The following is a 16,991-nucleotide window of genomic DNA, read 5'->3' as shown; positions in this document are numbered from 1 at the left end:
CGGATATTAAGGTGCCTTTTATTCCATGACAATCCAATGATGTACAGTCAACATCAGCATCCTCCTTTTCAAAAGACGTTAAAATTGAAATATTCCAGTAAAAAAGTAGTATCTTACAGCCAAATGCATGGTACCAGTGAGAAAGCACGACTGAAATCATATTCATTTGTCATCTTATGGACCACTGATAAAACACAATACATAAACACTATTTACAGTCAGTAACACACAGGTGGACAAACATGGTAATCTTCTGAATGATTCAGTAAATAGAATATATTTATATATTAAGGTTTTTTTTCTTCACAAAATAGTAATGCAACCTGTATATATTTATATATATCACAGAAAAAGGCTATACCCCCACACTTTGCTCCAACCTCGCCTACAGTTTTGCAAAATTTCGTAAAATGAAATCTTTTGCTCGGGCAGTTTATGGTAAACGGCGGGCTCTTTGGTTGTGCTGGGCTTAACGTACTGATAACAGTTAACTGTTTGAGTAGGCTCGCCGCAATCAACGAAACTTCAAAAGTTCACAGGAAACTGGGTGTGTTTGTAACAAACGACTAATTTCCCTTCTCTAAAGCAGGCTGGTCGCTAACCTGTACGCTGTGCGTCGCTGCAAGATGAGCCGTCCCCTCCAACGGGCTGAGATGAAACTGAGCAGATGTTGCATAACAGCACAAGTTTCACTGCAACACACTTTTCACGGGAAAGTGGTGAGAACGCCGCACAAAAACTGGTTGGAAACTGCTTTTGTATTATGCATGCATTAACATTGAACCTGCACGGAATGGAGATTTATGCCACCATTTAAAAAAAACCCAACAGAAATCACACATCCAGCTCAATCAGTAGGATCCTGGCCTCAGCAAAGGAAAGTTAGCGTCAATGTACCTGAGCAGGGCTTTCTTTCCCGTAACCTCAACTCCAATATTGCCCGTTAAAGGAGAGTAATAATTTAGTAAGCAGGCAGACTAAAGTGGATCAAGTGTGGTGCATTATGAGAGATCTTACTGGAAGATCAGGGCAACAGCAGCTTGACGCCAATCCCAGATGGAAAAAAATGCTGCTGTTGGATTGTGACAGTACGTCCACAGTACAGACTGTTGCAGTCCAAGGGTTTTCATTTGTCTACTCGTACACGAGCCGCTCTTTTAGCACCTCTTAAACATCCACTTGGCATGGCAGCAGGGCTAGTTTGTGTGTTTATGGTGCATTATCACAAACCAAAAGCCAAGGCTGACAGCTCATGACCAAACCGAGGGCACGTGACCAAGGCGTCGCCTCTGCCAGCATTAGACTGACAGAAAGATATAATCACATGAAAATTCCCAGCAAGCTATAGCCCAGCCTGAAATCCCCACGTCTGCATCTATGCTGGGCCTGCTACCCCGGCAGACCACGGAGCCGATTTATCCCGGAATCAATCGATGCCAGAAGAAAACAGGATAGGAAAACAGAATTTTACCCTGCATCCACCACTCCCCACCCTGCCCACTGCGCTTGAGCCTTTCAGCCGCCGGCCGGGCCTCCTCTCTGGTCCAGCTGGCAAGGGCCTGATCAGCTGGATTTGTTGTAATCATCTTAAGTCATCTCATTCATGCTGGGGAAAGAGCGAACGCTCACCAGCTCTCCAACCGACACCAACTGCTCTCCTTCTGGCAACAGATCCAGGGACTGACCCAACAGTCTGCTAATCATCGTATTAGACCGGGCAGAACAGTCCACCATATTTAGAGGACTTGTGTTGCTGCAGAAGAGTTTTGTTTGGGAGTTCAATTTCTAGGATGGTGCTTCAGAACAATAAAACTCAAAAATCACACAGCCCTGCTAGCCCTGCTAGCTGCGAACAAGCCGACCTGGTCTGCCCATCAAACTGCGGATGTGTGTTTGTGTCTGTTTATGTCGGGGGAATCCCGGGGAGGGATGGGCAGTAAGTTACAGAGGTTAATGGTAAATTGGCCGAACCAAAGTCACACACTCACCCACCACACACGGCCACTCCCCCACCCAACTCCCACCCCCAGTCCTTCCCCGCCTGTCGTCAGCAGGCGAGCTCAGTCCCAGCCGTTGTCCTTGATCATGTGGGCCAGCTCGATGATGAACTTGCCCTCCTTATACTTCTGACTGCTCTCAAAAGCGTGCTCCTGCAGAAACAGACAGAACTTCAGTCAGACGATGGACAAAGGTCAGGATCTCTGACAAAGACCTACACGCCACAGCCGTCCTTCACATGTACACATGCGGGACCGATCATGTCCGGCACATGGACTGGATCTGAGAACTGGACTGACTGAGGGGGGCGTCACCCATAGAAAGGGGCTTTTCGGCAATACAGATGTTGGAGCCAGTTGTAATCAGTAAGCAGTGAACGGTCTGAGTCAGTCTGACTCGACATTTCTTTGGCAGCAACTCTCGCCAATCACTAGTGAGCTTGTTGGAAGGCCACACCCCTTCCACTTGATTTTTTTTGTTTTTTAAAAAGGATAATCAATCAATGCCAGAAAAAAAGGTGTCAATGGAGAGCCCTCATTGGCCCTGAGAAAACCAATGTAAACATTCTATTCACTGCGAAACATCTGAGTCTTGTTGGTCTTCAGTCTGTTTTGGTGCTAATGGACAGGTTGGGTTTTCTCCATGCAAAACTGCAACAGATCAAGCTTATCCTATGATGTTTGCAGAAAATCCAACCTTTTTTTTTAGCCCAAGTGGATGCACATACGTGTGTTCTGTTGTATCAAACTCTGAGGTCAGAGCATACATTTACAGCAGTTGTTCATCAGACACAATAGGGAGATGAGGTTTCCCACGACCGGAAGGCTAGAGGTGGAGGTTTAAGGTCAGACACCAAGCCCTGACTGGTACAGTGAGTACGATAAAGCTGGATGCACAGAGCCTTCCTGCGTGCGATAACCCGTCACACAGTGTAAACTCATCTCCATGCTGACAGAGGTCACCGCTGACAGCTGCACATACTTTGCTCTGCTGATGCATGCAGACAGCGAGCATGTGTGGATTCAGTTCACCCTGACACCAGAACCAAAATACCCCCCGCACTGAACACAGTGCAAGTTCTGACAGCATTTATAAATGCTCAATCCCTGTATCTGTTTAAGAGGGTTCTAGCTTTAATTCAAAATGTGTGAACGGCCAAACTGTAACTATGACGACTAAGACTGAAAGCTTTAGGAGCTTCTGTAGAAAAATATAGTTTCAGTTTTAAGAAATACAATAAATTTCAACTCTTTTTACAAAAAAAGAGGATTGAAAGTTGTCGATTAATATAAATTAGGTCAAAAGTCTATGATTTGATATGAGATGTGTGGGGGGTCTTTAGCTTAAAGGTTGCATCACAGTGTGTTACAGTTTAAAACAAAACAACGTTACTTTTAAAATAAAAAATCGACTAAAGACCTGCTTGAATGACAGTTGTGTTTTTGTTTTTTTTAAACATGTTCTTCTGGCATTTTTCTGATGATGCAGAACATATAATAAGAAAGTTAAGCTTTAAACAATATTTCTAAATATTTCTTTATTGAAATCGTTGTGAATCAGGAACAGAAGAAAAAATTACGTTGGAAAAGGATCGTATTTGTAGAAAATCCTCTGAGCTCCCTGCTCCGCTCCATTCTAATGCAGCCACTTGCCGACCAATAGATCCACGTACGTCTTTGTTTCCCTCATCTGAGCTGGAATCTGGCTCAAAACTGTACAGCTGGATAGCTCCAATAATGCTCGCCCTTTTTGTTGCACCAGTAATGTCAGATTGGGGGTTTGGGGAGCTGTAAGCTAGCGGGAGAGAGTGTAAACAGAAAGATGACGGAAAACCGGTTGGCTTCATTCCCTACAGTTAAATCCAGATGTTTGTTTCTATTGTATTATTTGTATTTTGACTTGACAAATATTAGAATTCTTTTATATCTAGTCATCCCTGCTTGTGAGTGTCATTTTTTTCCCCAAAAAATCCCATTTGACTACTTTTTCTTTATTTATGTCGTGTTTTTCTGTTTGCTTTATTTATTTTTTGTTGTTGCTCTGGTGGAGACATTTGTTTTGGATCTTTCCGATAATTTTTGTGGTAAACAGGTTTTATTGTATGTGTGAGAAAACTTATAGGTCTTAATTTCTTGGTTTTAGTGAGGCACTTTGTGCTGCAATTTGCAAAAGAAATCTTGCATGAGTTAACCAAACCTGGTTTAATTAAACCAGTAAAAATAATAAACAGCTTAAACTGAGATAAATTAAGATTTTTCTCATGATACTTTGAAAAAAAATATTTTAATAAAACTTTAATTTCATAAAATTCTCCCATATTACAAACAGCTGGGACACATCTAAAAAGAAATATAAGTTTATTTGAAAAAGAACTTGTTGGATTGACTTTGTTGAGCCTTGAATCACTTACATATTTCCAGCCCAGAGTGGTCTTGCAGTTCTCACAGTAGATATCTGCCACAGCATGCAGACCTGTCAGCAGAACCCTCTCCTCTGCAGGACCACACCCAACATTCACCCTGAGAGACAAAAACAGGGTTCAGAACCTAATCCCATCTTCTAGGAACATGTGGAATCACGTGCAAGGTTTCCCTGAGTGCCACCGCGCTTGTATTCAACGTTCAGTTCAAAATGGTTTTCCCTGAGAATAAAAATTCCAGATGGTTTGTGTTTTACAGCAGTACTTACACAGAGTTGAACAGGTACGCTCTGCCTTGGCTCCCCTGGAACGACTGCAGGAAAAAAAGAGAAAAGTTCGTAACAGAATCCACCCTCAGCTGTTTTGTGTAACGTAGAAGCTCTAAAGTAAAGTGAGATGGCTGGACTGGGAGCTGAGTCAGTCTGAATTTTACCATCTTCTGTTATCAACTCTTGCACGGATGTGTAAAACGAGGAATTCTCTTTGCGGCGGAAAAGCAGCTTTTCACTTTAAGAGCCATCAGGGTCGATTCCTCATTGACCACAACCCAACAGGACCCAGAAAGTCTCCCTTTAGAAAAATATAAAACTGATTTGTATTTATGTTATTGTTATTATTATAATAAAAAGAAATAAACTATTGTTTATTTGTAATAAATAAAACATAAAGAGAAAACAGTCTTATTCAAAATATGAAATAGTTTATAACTTTTGACAGATGTTTACATGGCTTCCTTTCAAAATAAAAGACACCCTGTTATTATGTCAACCCTTGTGCTATCCTAGGCACTTTAACGTTGGGAGTTGGGTCATCTAGACCCACTAGACAGTGTGTTGAACCTTTTTTCTTCAATGATTTGTGATCTTCACTGGTGTCCATGGATTACATTAAATCTTTCCACCTTTATCCACCTTTGTCATGGTAGGAAGAACACGTCAATGTAAGGGTGGGGTCATCTAAGATAGCACAAGCGTTAATGCAGTAAATGCAGTAGTGAGTAGTGTCGGCAGTGATTAAAAAAATGTTTATTTTGCCATCTGTGGTCCATCCTCTTCAGAAATTTGTAAATTTAACTAAATGAAATTAAATCAAAGCTAATTAAGTGACCCATCATATTTTTTGAACCATAAGGCGCACTGAACATCCTTGAATTCATTCAAAAATAGAAAATCCACCTTATTATCTTGTACGCCTTGAGCATGAATTCTGGTTGTTCTTACTGACTTTAAATCGATTTTCTGGGGCAAATGATTCTCAATTTTAGTCCGACTTTGTTAAACTACAAAGTCAACAACGCTTGATTGTTGGGGCATTATAGTTACTGGGGTCAGAAGCCTTGAAAAGTTATCCATTCCTTTTTTTTTCTTTATTATTCACTTCTTATTTTACAGTTACTTTTTAAAATGAAAAACGTTTAATTTTCCTTTAACCAGACAGCCAGAGAGGAGGGGTCAAAGAGCTGCAGGCTGCCAGCTGCAGACCCCTAGTCTAGACGCAGCAGGTGAACAAAAACAGACAAAACTGTTGGTTCCCTTTTTGTTAAGCCTTAGTCACATGCACTTTAGTTGTTAGTGAGGTGTGCATACTGTTTCCCCACTAACCCGAATGTTGCACGCACAGGTTTGAAGGTTTCCTTCTCCACCTTTCATCTCTTTCTGTAGATATTCAATGGGATTTCCTTAAAAACCAACAATTTAGCCCAACTGCTGCTGTGTTTACCCCAGGTGTTTTCAGAATTGCATTGCAAAAACGAAATCTTAGGGAAGTCAAATGACCCCGGTTTTGTGTAAAATTGTTTTACTTTCTTTCTTGCAAGAAAAATATTTGTATTAGGAAAGTTTTCCAATAGCAAAATAAGTCTAAAAAACATGTCTTAGAGACTAGAATTTCTTTCTTGGTGTATTTCTTATCCCATTGGTAGATTTCTATTTTGCTTATTTAAATGAAAATGTAAAATTGAGTACATTTTGATCTGTTTTTAGGTGGTCTGTTTTGCAGTGGAGGAACCAGCTAAAGAACATTCCCATTCCATTCTTCGAACGCCCCTGGTTACCTTTGAGATGAGCTCATCGTGGTTGGCCAGGTGAGCCCGGCAGTGGATGCAGCTGTAGGTTCGGTGGCAGCTCGGCAGATATGCCTGAAAAGTTTTGGAGCGCGTCATTCTGACCATGGGCGGAGTTGGCGGGCGGTGCAAGAAGGGACTGCCAGCCCAGGTCGGCTCACAGGGGAAGCACCGCAACACACAGGTGAGGGCCGTGGTGGGCGGTGGGTTGGGAGGTGAACACCTGCGCGCAGAAGTGGACAGCAGAAGAGATGCTGTGAGGGTAGTGGAGGGCGAACGCCGCTGCCTCAGACTGGCGAGGCAAACAGTGTCACGGGTGTGTAATTGATGATGGGATTACATTCTGCTTTCTGGGTTAGGAAAAGTCTCCAGCTGGCTTTGCTTGCGTCAAACTTCCAAGACATGACCAATTGTTCCCAGATCAGATAAAATTCTCCATCCGAATTCAGGAACTTCCTGCCTTGATTGCCCAGCGACACTTTAAAACATCATAATGTTTGTCTAAATGCTCAAAAAATCAATTTCACCTCTTTTCTGCTTCAATAAACCAGCAAACAAACCCTCACAAACTTCCTGGTAAGTGTTCTTTGTGTGTAAGCATGTAGCTAACATCACTACAGTGAGCTGCAGACGTGCGCAAAGGCAGACAGCAGCACTGTGTGTTCAAGTCTGGCTGCAGAGATTATCTGTTTAGTTTAGCACGACAGGGAGTTGTTGGTATGCCCGCGCCATGATATCCAAGGGGATTGAAATACTTCTGCTGGTGCGACCTCGCAGCAGAGGAGATTAGCGAGCTGGCAGAGCAGCCTGACACAGGCCCCAGGAGCAGGATCTGCGACAGCAGGGACGCCGTGCCGTAAAGCATGCCGCGCTTTTATTGGTCGGCTTCAGTTGTGGTTTCACTGCTGCAGTGGCACGACCCTGTCACGCACAAATCCAGTTGAGTGAGATAAATGTGATCATTCATTCACATAAATAAAGGACAGCTTCTCCCTGTTCCCTGACATCTGGGTCCCATGTGGGGCAGAAGAACCTCAGACCTTCTGATTACTACATGCAAAACTTATTTCGGATCAAGCATCATTTCCACCAACTGCCTCGTTTCTCATTGTTCAGCAAACCACTTTAAAGGATGTTTTCAATGCGTCAATGTCTCTCCTCTCCATCCTGTCTGTAATTACAGAACCATCTGGAAAGGTTCATAAAACACTGATTGGGAACAGGAGGCTTCTGTGGGCCCAAGACAAACAAGAGAGGGCGGGGCTTTGGTCAGACAGAGGCTGATAACGGCTCCGACCTGATGGGAGTAAAGCCAGTGGGGATATAAATATAGGCGTCGGAGAGACGCTATTTCTACCCGCAGACTTGGTGCCAGCAGAGTGGGATCGGGCCACAAACACACACTGAGTGCAGTTGTCAGAGTTGACCCTTGGTCCTCACCATTGACTATAAATGAGAACTGGACTGAGTGACCCCCCTCCCCCCTGTTGTTCCAAACAGGAAGCACCCGTTGGCTCTAAGAAGCCAAAATCCCATAGACTTCTATAGAGAAATAAAGAGCTGGTACTCAGTCATTCTATTTGTCAGAATAATCCTTCTTGATTTGATACCTTCTTTTAGTTATTAAAGCTAAAAACTGGCCAATCAGATGCCTCGGTAAAAGCAGGGGGAGCCGGCTGGCCCCCACATCCAACATTCAAAATGTTTGATATACAGATTCTGTGAAGCCCACGTTCAGGTGGCAGGGGTGTGAAGTTACAACAAGCTCACTCCGGTTTGGTGAAAATGGGTGCCATAGAAATCTTAACTCACTGCATACATTTATATAGACTTTTCATTTGGAAGTGGTCGTTTGAACGCGCATTGTCGAGCATGGTGTGAACCTCGCTCTGGTCTGATGGTGACTTTTTGATGTTGTGGACATATGAGGAATAGAGTCAATGGTTGCAACACACCTTTGTCCTGTTTTCTCACCCAAGAGAGTGATAACTAAAATGAAGAATTTCAATATTTAACAACAAAATGAATCTGAGTTTTTTTGTCTTTAAATAAAGCTGTATTCTGTGTATTTTTACTATAAAATCCCATTGAGTAGTATCAGTTCATCTAAGGTGAAAGCAGACACCCCAAACAGTGGTTCATCTCTGAGGGACGCTGTTACAGTACACTGTAAGCAGAGTTGACCTCAGGGGTCATGTTCACTAGCAGAGGTGGATTATCATGTTGCATGTTTCACGGTGAATTGTGGGTCATGCATAATCCATGTGTAACACTGTCTGTTTGAGCAGGAGTGGCCTGTAGCAGCAGTAATGGAGAAGCATGGGGGGCGCTGCTTTGCATGAAAAGAAAAAAACATCATGTCCGTTTGATTCAAACACATTCTGTCTCAGGTGACGGGAAGAGCGTGTGTTTAAAGAGTCTGGAAGACGGTTTCCTGTAAGAACAATTGTCTCATGGAAGGTCAAATAAGTATCTGGATTTTTACTATGGTGTGTTACTACAGATGTTTTTAAAGAAAATCAACAAATCCAATCGATCTTTATTTTTTTTTTAAAAGAAGCAAAAACAATTCATCAACTGAATTTATTTTATTTTAAAGCAATTTCTTGTACATTTTTTCAATAAAACGGCTTTTTTGGAAGTTTTCAATGTAAGAATTGATCATATTAGTAACAAAAGTTTCACCTTTTTTTATTTAAATCAGAAGTTTTTCGAAAACAGTTTGATTTTCCAACCCAATAAAAAAAAGGGTTTTAAAACTGATGAATCTTCCCAAAAAGTAGTCAGCCCATTTTCTTAACCCCTTATATCTGTTTCGAGGTCATGAAACTACCAATCTGTCGATTGGTAACCAAATATCCCTAGGTGTCCCTCACACCTAGGGATATCTAGAGTAATCAATTAATTTATGATGCATGTTTGGGAGGAAGCTGGAGTGCCCAGAGAAAACCTGTGCAGCACAGGGAGAGTATCACAGAAAGGTCCTAGCTGGGATTAGAACCAGGGCCTTCTCACTGTAAGGTGTGTCCGCTGACCAATGTTCCACCATGCAGCCCCAAAAAAGTATTTTTTAACTCAATTTAACTGTGAACCTGTGAATCAAATGATTTCAGTGGTTTGGCAGCTCCATATTTTTCTTATCTCTAATAAACAAAAAATATTTTATAAAAATATGTTCTGTCAATTTGAGATTGTCCTCAGTTCTCTCCTACGGAAATTTTTTCTTCTTTATCTTTAAAAGATCTGATGTTCAATCTGTGACAAATAGCAGTCTGCATGAGGCAAAACAGGTACAGACCATAATGCATCCACCGCCATGCTTTATCACTGGGATCTGTTTTTTTTTTGTGGAGAGCTCTGTGTACTTTCAACCTGGTATTTGTATTTTAAACATGACCTTTGGCATTCAAGCTCATGTTAATTATTGCATCACATTATGGGATGAATCTTTGTTACATAGAAGGTCAGCTCTATTGTGGCAGACTGCTACACCCCTCGCTCTCTGTGCCATTGTTTCAGAAAACCTCATAATGGCTTAAATTTGCCTTCATGTGTTAAACACGGCAGATGCATTTTAAAACAACACATTTGAACTCCCACATCTTTAAGGTGAGATATTAAAGAGAAGAAATGATCTTTGTTGTGGTAGTAAGTACTGGAACAGCCAATAAAGAAAAAAACTGCAGAAAAATATTCCACATATAAAAGTATAACAACACATTACATACATAGAAATCCATGGAAATGCAGAAAAGAAAAATTCTCAAAAAAAATCTATACGTGCATTTAAAAATATGCATTATAAACTTTGATTTACAAATAGTGGAAGTTGTGATATCACATGACAATTGAGTTTCGCAATAATTAACGTCGGCAAACTTGAGGCGACCTGCAAGATCTTCCACTCTAACTGGATTTCAGGCCCTTCTGGTCTGGTTGCTGCAGATTAATCAGATCAGGTGATTCCAGGTTCAGATTGACCCAACACACTTGATCCAAGTAATCTGCAGGAAGTAGGGCAGGCGGGAGCCAAAAAACAATTACAGAGGTAGAGCAAGACAACAACGGTTGAACTCATTTGTCATATAAATCATTCATTTGTCATATAAATCATTTTAATGGCTGTTTTCCTGATCAAAATAAACCAAATCCATTGTCCTCTACATCTTTTGAGAAACAACAAATGTGTGATTTCCATCAAACTCTGGATGTACCAAGGTTCTTCCCACAATGAGCTGTTTCCAAAATACATCTAAGGAAAGACCTTCCAACAAGAATCCGCCACAACGTTCTCCACCCAAGAACAAGCAACTGCTCCCCTAAAGCTGAAACCCTCCTTCAGTGCAGTGGAGGGATCATCAGATGATCATGAAGCTCATCCATAACTGCAGCTGAACATGAGTTTGACATTTGTGGAGGAGTATGTGTGAGATGTTCCTCAACAAACAGGCACAAAAAAGAAAGAATCTCCAGTTTCTTTCTTTGCTGAAACAAACAGAGCTTCCTGACGAAAATCGTTTTCAGTAGGAACGCCTGTTTGTTTCAGATGGTTGTGAGGAACATGCATCTGTGTGAAGCTACAGGGGTTACAAATCGGATCTGGATCAAGCCAAACAGAGAAACTTCTCCAAACCAAAGACCAAGATCCATAAGAGAGGGGAATGCTGGTGACCAGCATGAGGAAAAGATGCCGAGCTGTTGAGGTTGTGTTTGCTTCTACCGCCCCATTCAATTGTAAATCAAGGATCTTTATTGTCATTTCACCGCAAGGTGAAATTAGTGTACTGGGTCTGCCAGTGACAGAGCAATACTTATAAAAACACAATAATAACTCAAATATAATTCAAACTAGGCTAAGCTAAAATAATACCATTTTTTTAAAGATGGCATAATCACAATTAAAAGATATCTGGGAAAGCTTTGAAAATAGGTCAGAGTTGGTCCTTAAATGGTTACAATGAATAAATAATCTACCAAAAATGACTTTTTTTTGTGGTAAATAACTTGGGATTAAGGCTTTAATTTGTTAAACTTAGTTGATGTGAGTGCTGATTTTAAATAATGGTTTGACTGAGTCAAAAACGTCTCTTAAAATGGTAAAACTTGGTGACTTCCTCTGCTTTAATCACGTTAGTTCAGCCTCTGATTACTGCATAGTGCCTGAATTCTGTCGTGTCACTTTATTCTACCTCATGTCAAACAGAGAGAAACGGATGCAGCCAATTAACTGGCTTTTTCTATTCTGATTGAATTATAGATTTTATTGGAGTCTGTGGAGACAAACGTGAGAAAAACGCCTTTCTACAGAATCCAAAAACAGAGTTCACAATAGGATGATGAACCTTTAACATGTGCGAAAAACTCAGATTATCCAATTTATTCACCCATAAAAACATTTAATTCACTCTGAATGATAAAAAAACAGTTAAGAGAAGCACAGATAAGACTAATTCTATAATTCATTTGATATTTTAAAGACCCACTCTGATTATCTTTTGATCTATTGCAAAGGCATTTCCAGTGTTAATTATTATGATGCTGTTTTTATGCATATCAAAAAAACCTGTCATTTTTTAGAACATAGTTTCTGCAGAGCAGCAGTAGTACATCAGAAATTCACCTCCATCTCATCATCTATCTGTTTATTCTCTCCTGCTAGCTTACAGCCCCTCACACCCCTAACCTAACATTACCGGTGCAACAAAAATAGTGAGCAATATCAGAGCTATCCAGCCTTACAGTTTAGAGCCTGATGCCAGCTCAGACGAGGAAAACAAAGACATGGATCTAATCGTCTACAATGGGATGCATTGGAATGAAGCAGAGTGGGGAGCCAATTGAAGCAGTTATGTCACAGCTAAGCTTTTAACAACAGTTATTTTCTCGACTGCTCCTGATTCACAATTATTTGAATAAAGAAATACTCAGAAATGCAATTTTAGCTTAATTGTCCATTTAAATGGGTTTCATTATGAGAAAAATGCCACAAACTCACACAAATGGATGAACTCACGCAAATGTTTAATTTGTAAGATTATCTTTGTGGGTTTCAAAAAATCCTTGAAAGCAACATTGTTTTTATCTGTCTGCAAAATGCTGACACAAAGATTCAGACCCAGCTGCTCTGAGCAGAAAAAAAGATTTAAAAAAAACAAATTGCATAAATGATCACATGACCTGCAGGGGTCCAGATTTTCTATAAGTAACATCACTTTTATTGAGGAGCCAGCAGTTTCTGCCTTCTCTGACTCTATGTCCCTTCAGCCTGTTTGCATATTTATTTATTTTTCATTTTTGAGGTTTCTCTGTCCATTCATCAGCCCTGGAGCAGGTTGTTTGAGGTCATCGGGCCGTCTATTCTGGTCATTTCTGCATATCATCACAAAAGCCAAGGCAGCGCTCCAAGGGTCTCACCCGCGAAAAAGCCCTCACAATCCAGCAAAAAGATGAAAAAGAAAAACATTGTTATGTAACGCTCTGATGCTGCCTCTAACAATGACTAGGAGCAGGAGAAAAAACACATCAGTCTGCTCTACCCCTGAGCTTCAGTGTCACACAACCAGCAGCAGCCGCATGACAACAACATGACAACTACACTCCAACACACACGCGCACACACGAAGTGATGCTCCTGCTTCTGGGATGTTTCCCTGATGGGACATTTTCTTGAGGCGCATCCTTACATAAACAAGAGAAACTGAGGACACAGAGGAAGCAGCTCAGCCTCACTCACAGGACTGCAGGATTTGTTTGTGTACAGGCCCCGCGCGTCCGCGTGGGGTTGTTTCGATCCCTGATCGACCACCCACTCACATGATCTACTGACATGTGAAAATGATGAGGGAAATAACCCCCTACCCCCCAAAAATAACATGCAGCGTGGTGAGACTCTGGTCCAGCCACGCATCTGCGCCCGCGCGCGCTCTCACAGAATGACCGCAGGAGTGATTACAGTATGAATCAGGTCACAGGAAGCGTCTTTATCTGGGGCAGAACTTCAGCCGCTGCAGATGGCTGGGGATGCCGCGGTGCGCACGCGCACCAACCTTCCCAAGTCCGCATCCACGAACGACTTTGACAGGTTTGTGACGCGTGATCACTCCCGTACGGTTAGGCGCGTGCACGAGCGGACGATGGCGCATATACGTGCAGGATAACCATCATCACAGGAAGCAAAACAGGAGTCACACAGAATGATGTTTACCTCATGCTGCTGTTCAAACTTTTATGATATGAGAACTGTGAATAAACCTTTGAAGAGAAAAACTACAATAAAATCCACAAAAACAAACAAAAAAAAGTCGCAAACCTTTGAGAGGAAGAAAAATCGGGTATCCACGCAGAAATGTGGCGCCTCCTCGGTCTTCTCGAAGCTGTGCCAATCCAAAATTTCCTCTCGCATTCCAACCCCAGGAAAATGTGCTCTCCTGTCCGGCCTGCAGACTCCTGCAGAGACGCAATGTTTTGACGCGCAGCGGAGCAGAGGAGTTTTCAGCGCGACAGACGGACGGACGCAGACAGAGAGTCGCGAGGCTGGCAGCCGCATCGAGAGGACTCACGAAGAGCGACTTCCGCTTTCGCTATGAAACCCGAAATCATCAAACAGCCCGTTGTTAAGCAAACAAACTAAAAGGAAAAATATATTTATAGCCTTACATAGAAACATTAAAATGTGGATACTTAGTAATTTTTTGGAAATTTAAAGCAATACAACATTTTATTTCGTAATTATTATTAAATTATTATTAAATTATTTCGTAAAATAAGCCAACTTTACAGTTTTTCTCAGTCGCTTTAGTACAATTCTTAGATCAGAATTGAAGTTTGCAAATACGTGTGCGCATTTCTCAAAACAATTTATACAAACAGCAAAACACTTTAGATGTCTTGCAAAAGCCTGTAACTTGCTCAAAATCTTTAGTTCATCTCTCAAAACTAAGTCTTTATGTCATTGAACATGTCAGTGCCATCAGAATGTCAAGTCCTTGTGTCATTGTCTACGAACAAGACAGTCAAATGACTTAGTCATGTTGTCAATATAACTGTGTACTTTAGAGGGAGGTTCTGATGTAAACTATGGCTAAAGTTTTGATGACAATTATTGTAAAATGTAAGTTACACCTTTTTTTTGTGATTGCAAGAGACTGGACAAGATTCACATTTACACTTTTATTGTTCATATTGTAATTTGTTGACAGACCATGTCATACCAACATAGAAAAAACCCACTGCAAACAGTAACACAAAGGGGAAAAAAAGATAGGACAATATTCTGTCCAACAGTACAGGCAGTGCAGTAGGAATTGGTGTGGTTTTCCTACATCTCTTGTCATTCCTGTATGTTAGTCCACAAATTCTCATCCACATCACAGCGAATATCCTCTCTTGCGATGCAGCGAAACATGTTTGTCACATTATGACAACTTGGTCAACTATTTTGCAGTTAATGACTTATACGATGAACTAATGACTAGGTGTTTTGAGGAGTAAGGCTATTGCACAGTGAACTATATAATACATTTTGATAGACATGACATAAACAATTGATAATGTAGCAAAGAGCAGAGAATTGTACATAATCATTTGCATGGATGTACCAAAGCAATTGCAACTTGTTCAAAGAAGTGAGAAACTGCTTATATGATGTGCACAAGTGACATCATGACGTGAAGATTGAACAAATAGTTTTGAGAATTTCATTCTGATCTCAGATGTTTGAGCATTGATTTATGTTTATACTGGTTCTTTTCCACAGCCTTACTCTAGATATGGGTGCAAAAAAATGTTTTTGTTTGTGGTGCCCTTTGTAAAATATATATATTCAAAAGGTTTGAGTTCTCAAGTTGTTTGTGTGATCAAGATGACTTACTTCAAACTTTGTATTACTCTTTTTGAAGTAATGAAAGCGAATATAAGGATAATTTATAATAATTATCACAATTTTTCCTTCCACATGAAAAATATGGTAAAATCAATGCATAAAATCGAGAGATTTTTGGTTCAAAAAGTAAAAGAAGATAAAGAGACACCGCATAGACAGACAGACAGACAGACAGACAGACAGACAGACAGACAGACAGACAGACAGACAGACAGACAGACAGACAGACAGACAGACAGACAGACAGACAGACAGACAGACAGACAGACAGACAGACAGACAGACAGACAGACAGACAGACAGACAGACAGACAGACAGACAGACAGACAGACAGATAGATAGATAGATAGATAGATAGATAGATAGATAGACAGATAGATAGATAGATAGATAGATAGATAGATAGATAGATAGATAGATAGATAGATAGATAGACAGATAGATAGATAGATAGATAGATAGATAGATAGATAGATAGATAGATAGATAGATAGATAGATAGATAGATAGATAGATAGATAGATAGATAGATAGATAGATAGATAGATAGATAGATCTACAGTACAGACCAAAAGTTTGGACACACTTTCTCATTCAAAGAGTTTTCTTTATTTTCATGACTATGAAAATTGTAGATTCACACTGAAGGCCTCAAAACTATGAATTAATACATTTGGAATTACACACATAACAAAAAAAGTGTGAAATAACTGAAAATACGTCATATTGTAGATTCCTTATAGTAGCCACCTTTTGCTTTCATTACTGCTTTGCACAGTCTTGGCATTCTCTTGATGAGCTTCAAGAGGTAGTCACCTGAAATGGTCTTCCAACAGTCTTGACGGAGTTCCCAGAGATGCTTAGCACTTGTTGGCCCTTTTGCCTTCACTCTGTGGTCCAGCTCACCCCAAACCATCTCCATTGGGTTCAGGTCCAGTGACTGTGGAGGCCAGGTCATCTGGCACAGCACCCCATCACTCTCCTTCTTGGTCAAATAGCCCTCACACAGCCTGGAGGTGTGTTTGGGGTCATTGTCCTGATAGAATAGCATGCCGCTGCAAGATGCTGTGGTAACCATGCTGGTTCAGTATGCCTTCAATTTGGAATAAATCCCCAACAGTGTCACCATCAAAGCACCCCCAAACCATCACACCTCCTCCTCCATGCTTCACGGTGGGAACCAGGGATGTAGAGTCCATCAGTTCACCTTTTCTGCGTCACACAAAGACACAGTGGTTGGAACCAAAAATCTCCAATTTGGACTCATCAGACCAAAGCACAGACTTCCACTGGTCTAATGTCCATTCCTTTGTTCTTTAGCCCAAACAAGTCTCTTCTGCTTGTTGCCTTTCTTTAGCAGTGGTTTCCTAGCAGATGTTCTACCATGAAGGCCTGATTCACACAGTCTCCTTTTAACAGTTGTTGTAGAGATGTGTCTGCTGCTGGAACTCTGTGTACCATTGACCTGCTCTCTAATCTGAGCTGCTGTTAACCTGCCATTTCTGAGGCTGGTGACTCAGATGAACTTATCCTCTGCAGCAGAGGTGACTCTTGGTCTTCCTTTCCTGGGGCGGTCCGCATGTGAGCCAGTTTCTTTGTAGCGCTTGATTGTTTTTGTGATTGCACTTGT

At 41.1% G+C, this 16,991-nt stretch overlaps 1 protein-coding gene across 2 annotated transcripts; it reads right to left on the bottom strand.

The window, feature by feature from the left end:
• Positions 1-13,969, bottom strand: ypeld (yippee-like d). Of its 2 annotated transcripts, XM_011482743.3 has the most exons (5): positions 13,789-13,969; positions 6,471-6,702; positions 4,687-4,730; positions 4,409-4,517; positions 1-2,150 (listed from the first exon to the last, which is right to left on the bottom strand). In XM_011482743.3, the coding sequence occupies exons 2-5, from the start codon at positions 6,585-6,587 to the stop codon at positions 2,061-2,063; spliced, it is 360 nt and encodes a 119-aa protein (XP_011481045.1). In that variant the 5' UTR covers positions 6,588-6,702; positions 13,789-13,969; the 3' UTR covers positions 1-2,060. The 2 variants fall into 2 exon arrangements, with proteins under 2 accessions (XP_011481045.1, NP_001188434.1); NM_001201505.1 differs by lacking the exon at positions 13,789-13,969 and having other exon boundaries at positions 1,986-2,150; positions 6,471-6,645.
• Positions 13,970-16,991: the final 3,022 nt, after the last annotated feature.

The sequence above is a fragment of the Oryzias latipes genome, chromosome 13, assembly GCF_002234675.1.
Source record: "Oryzias latipes chromosome 13, ASM223467v1".
NCBI classification, from domain to species: domain Eukaryota; kingdom Metazoa; phylum Chordata; class Actinopteri; order Beloniformes; family Adrianichthyidae; genus Oryzias; species Oryzias latipes.
Note: the sequence above shows the minus strand (reverse complement) of the source record. Positions and strands in the feature narration are given on the sequence as shown.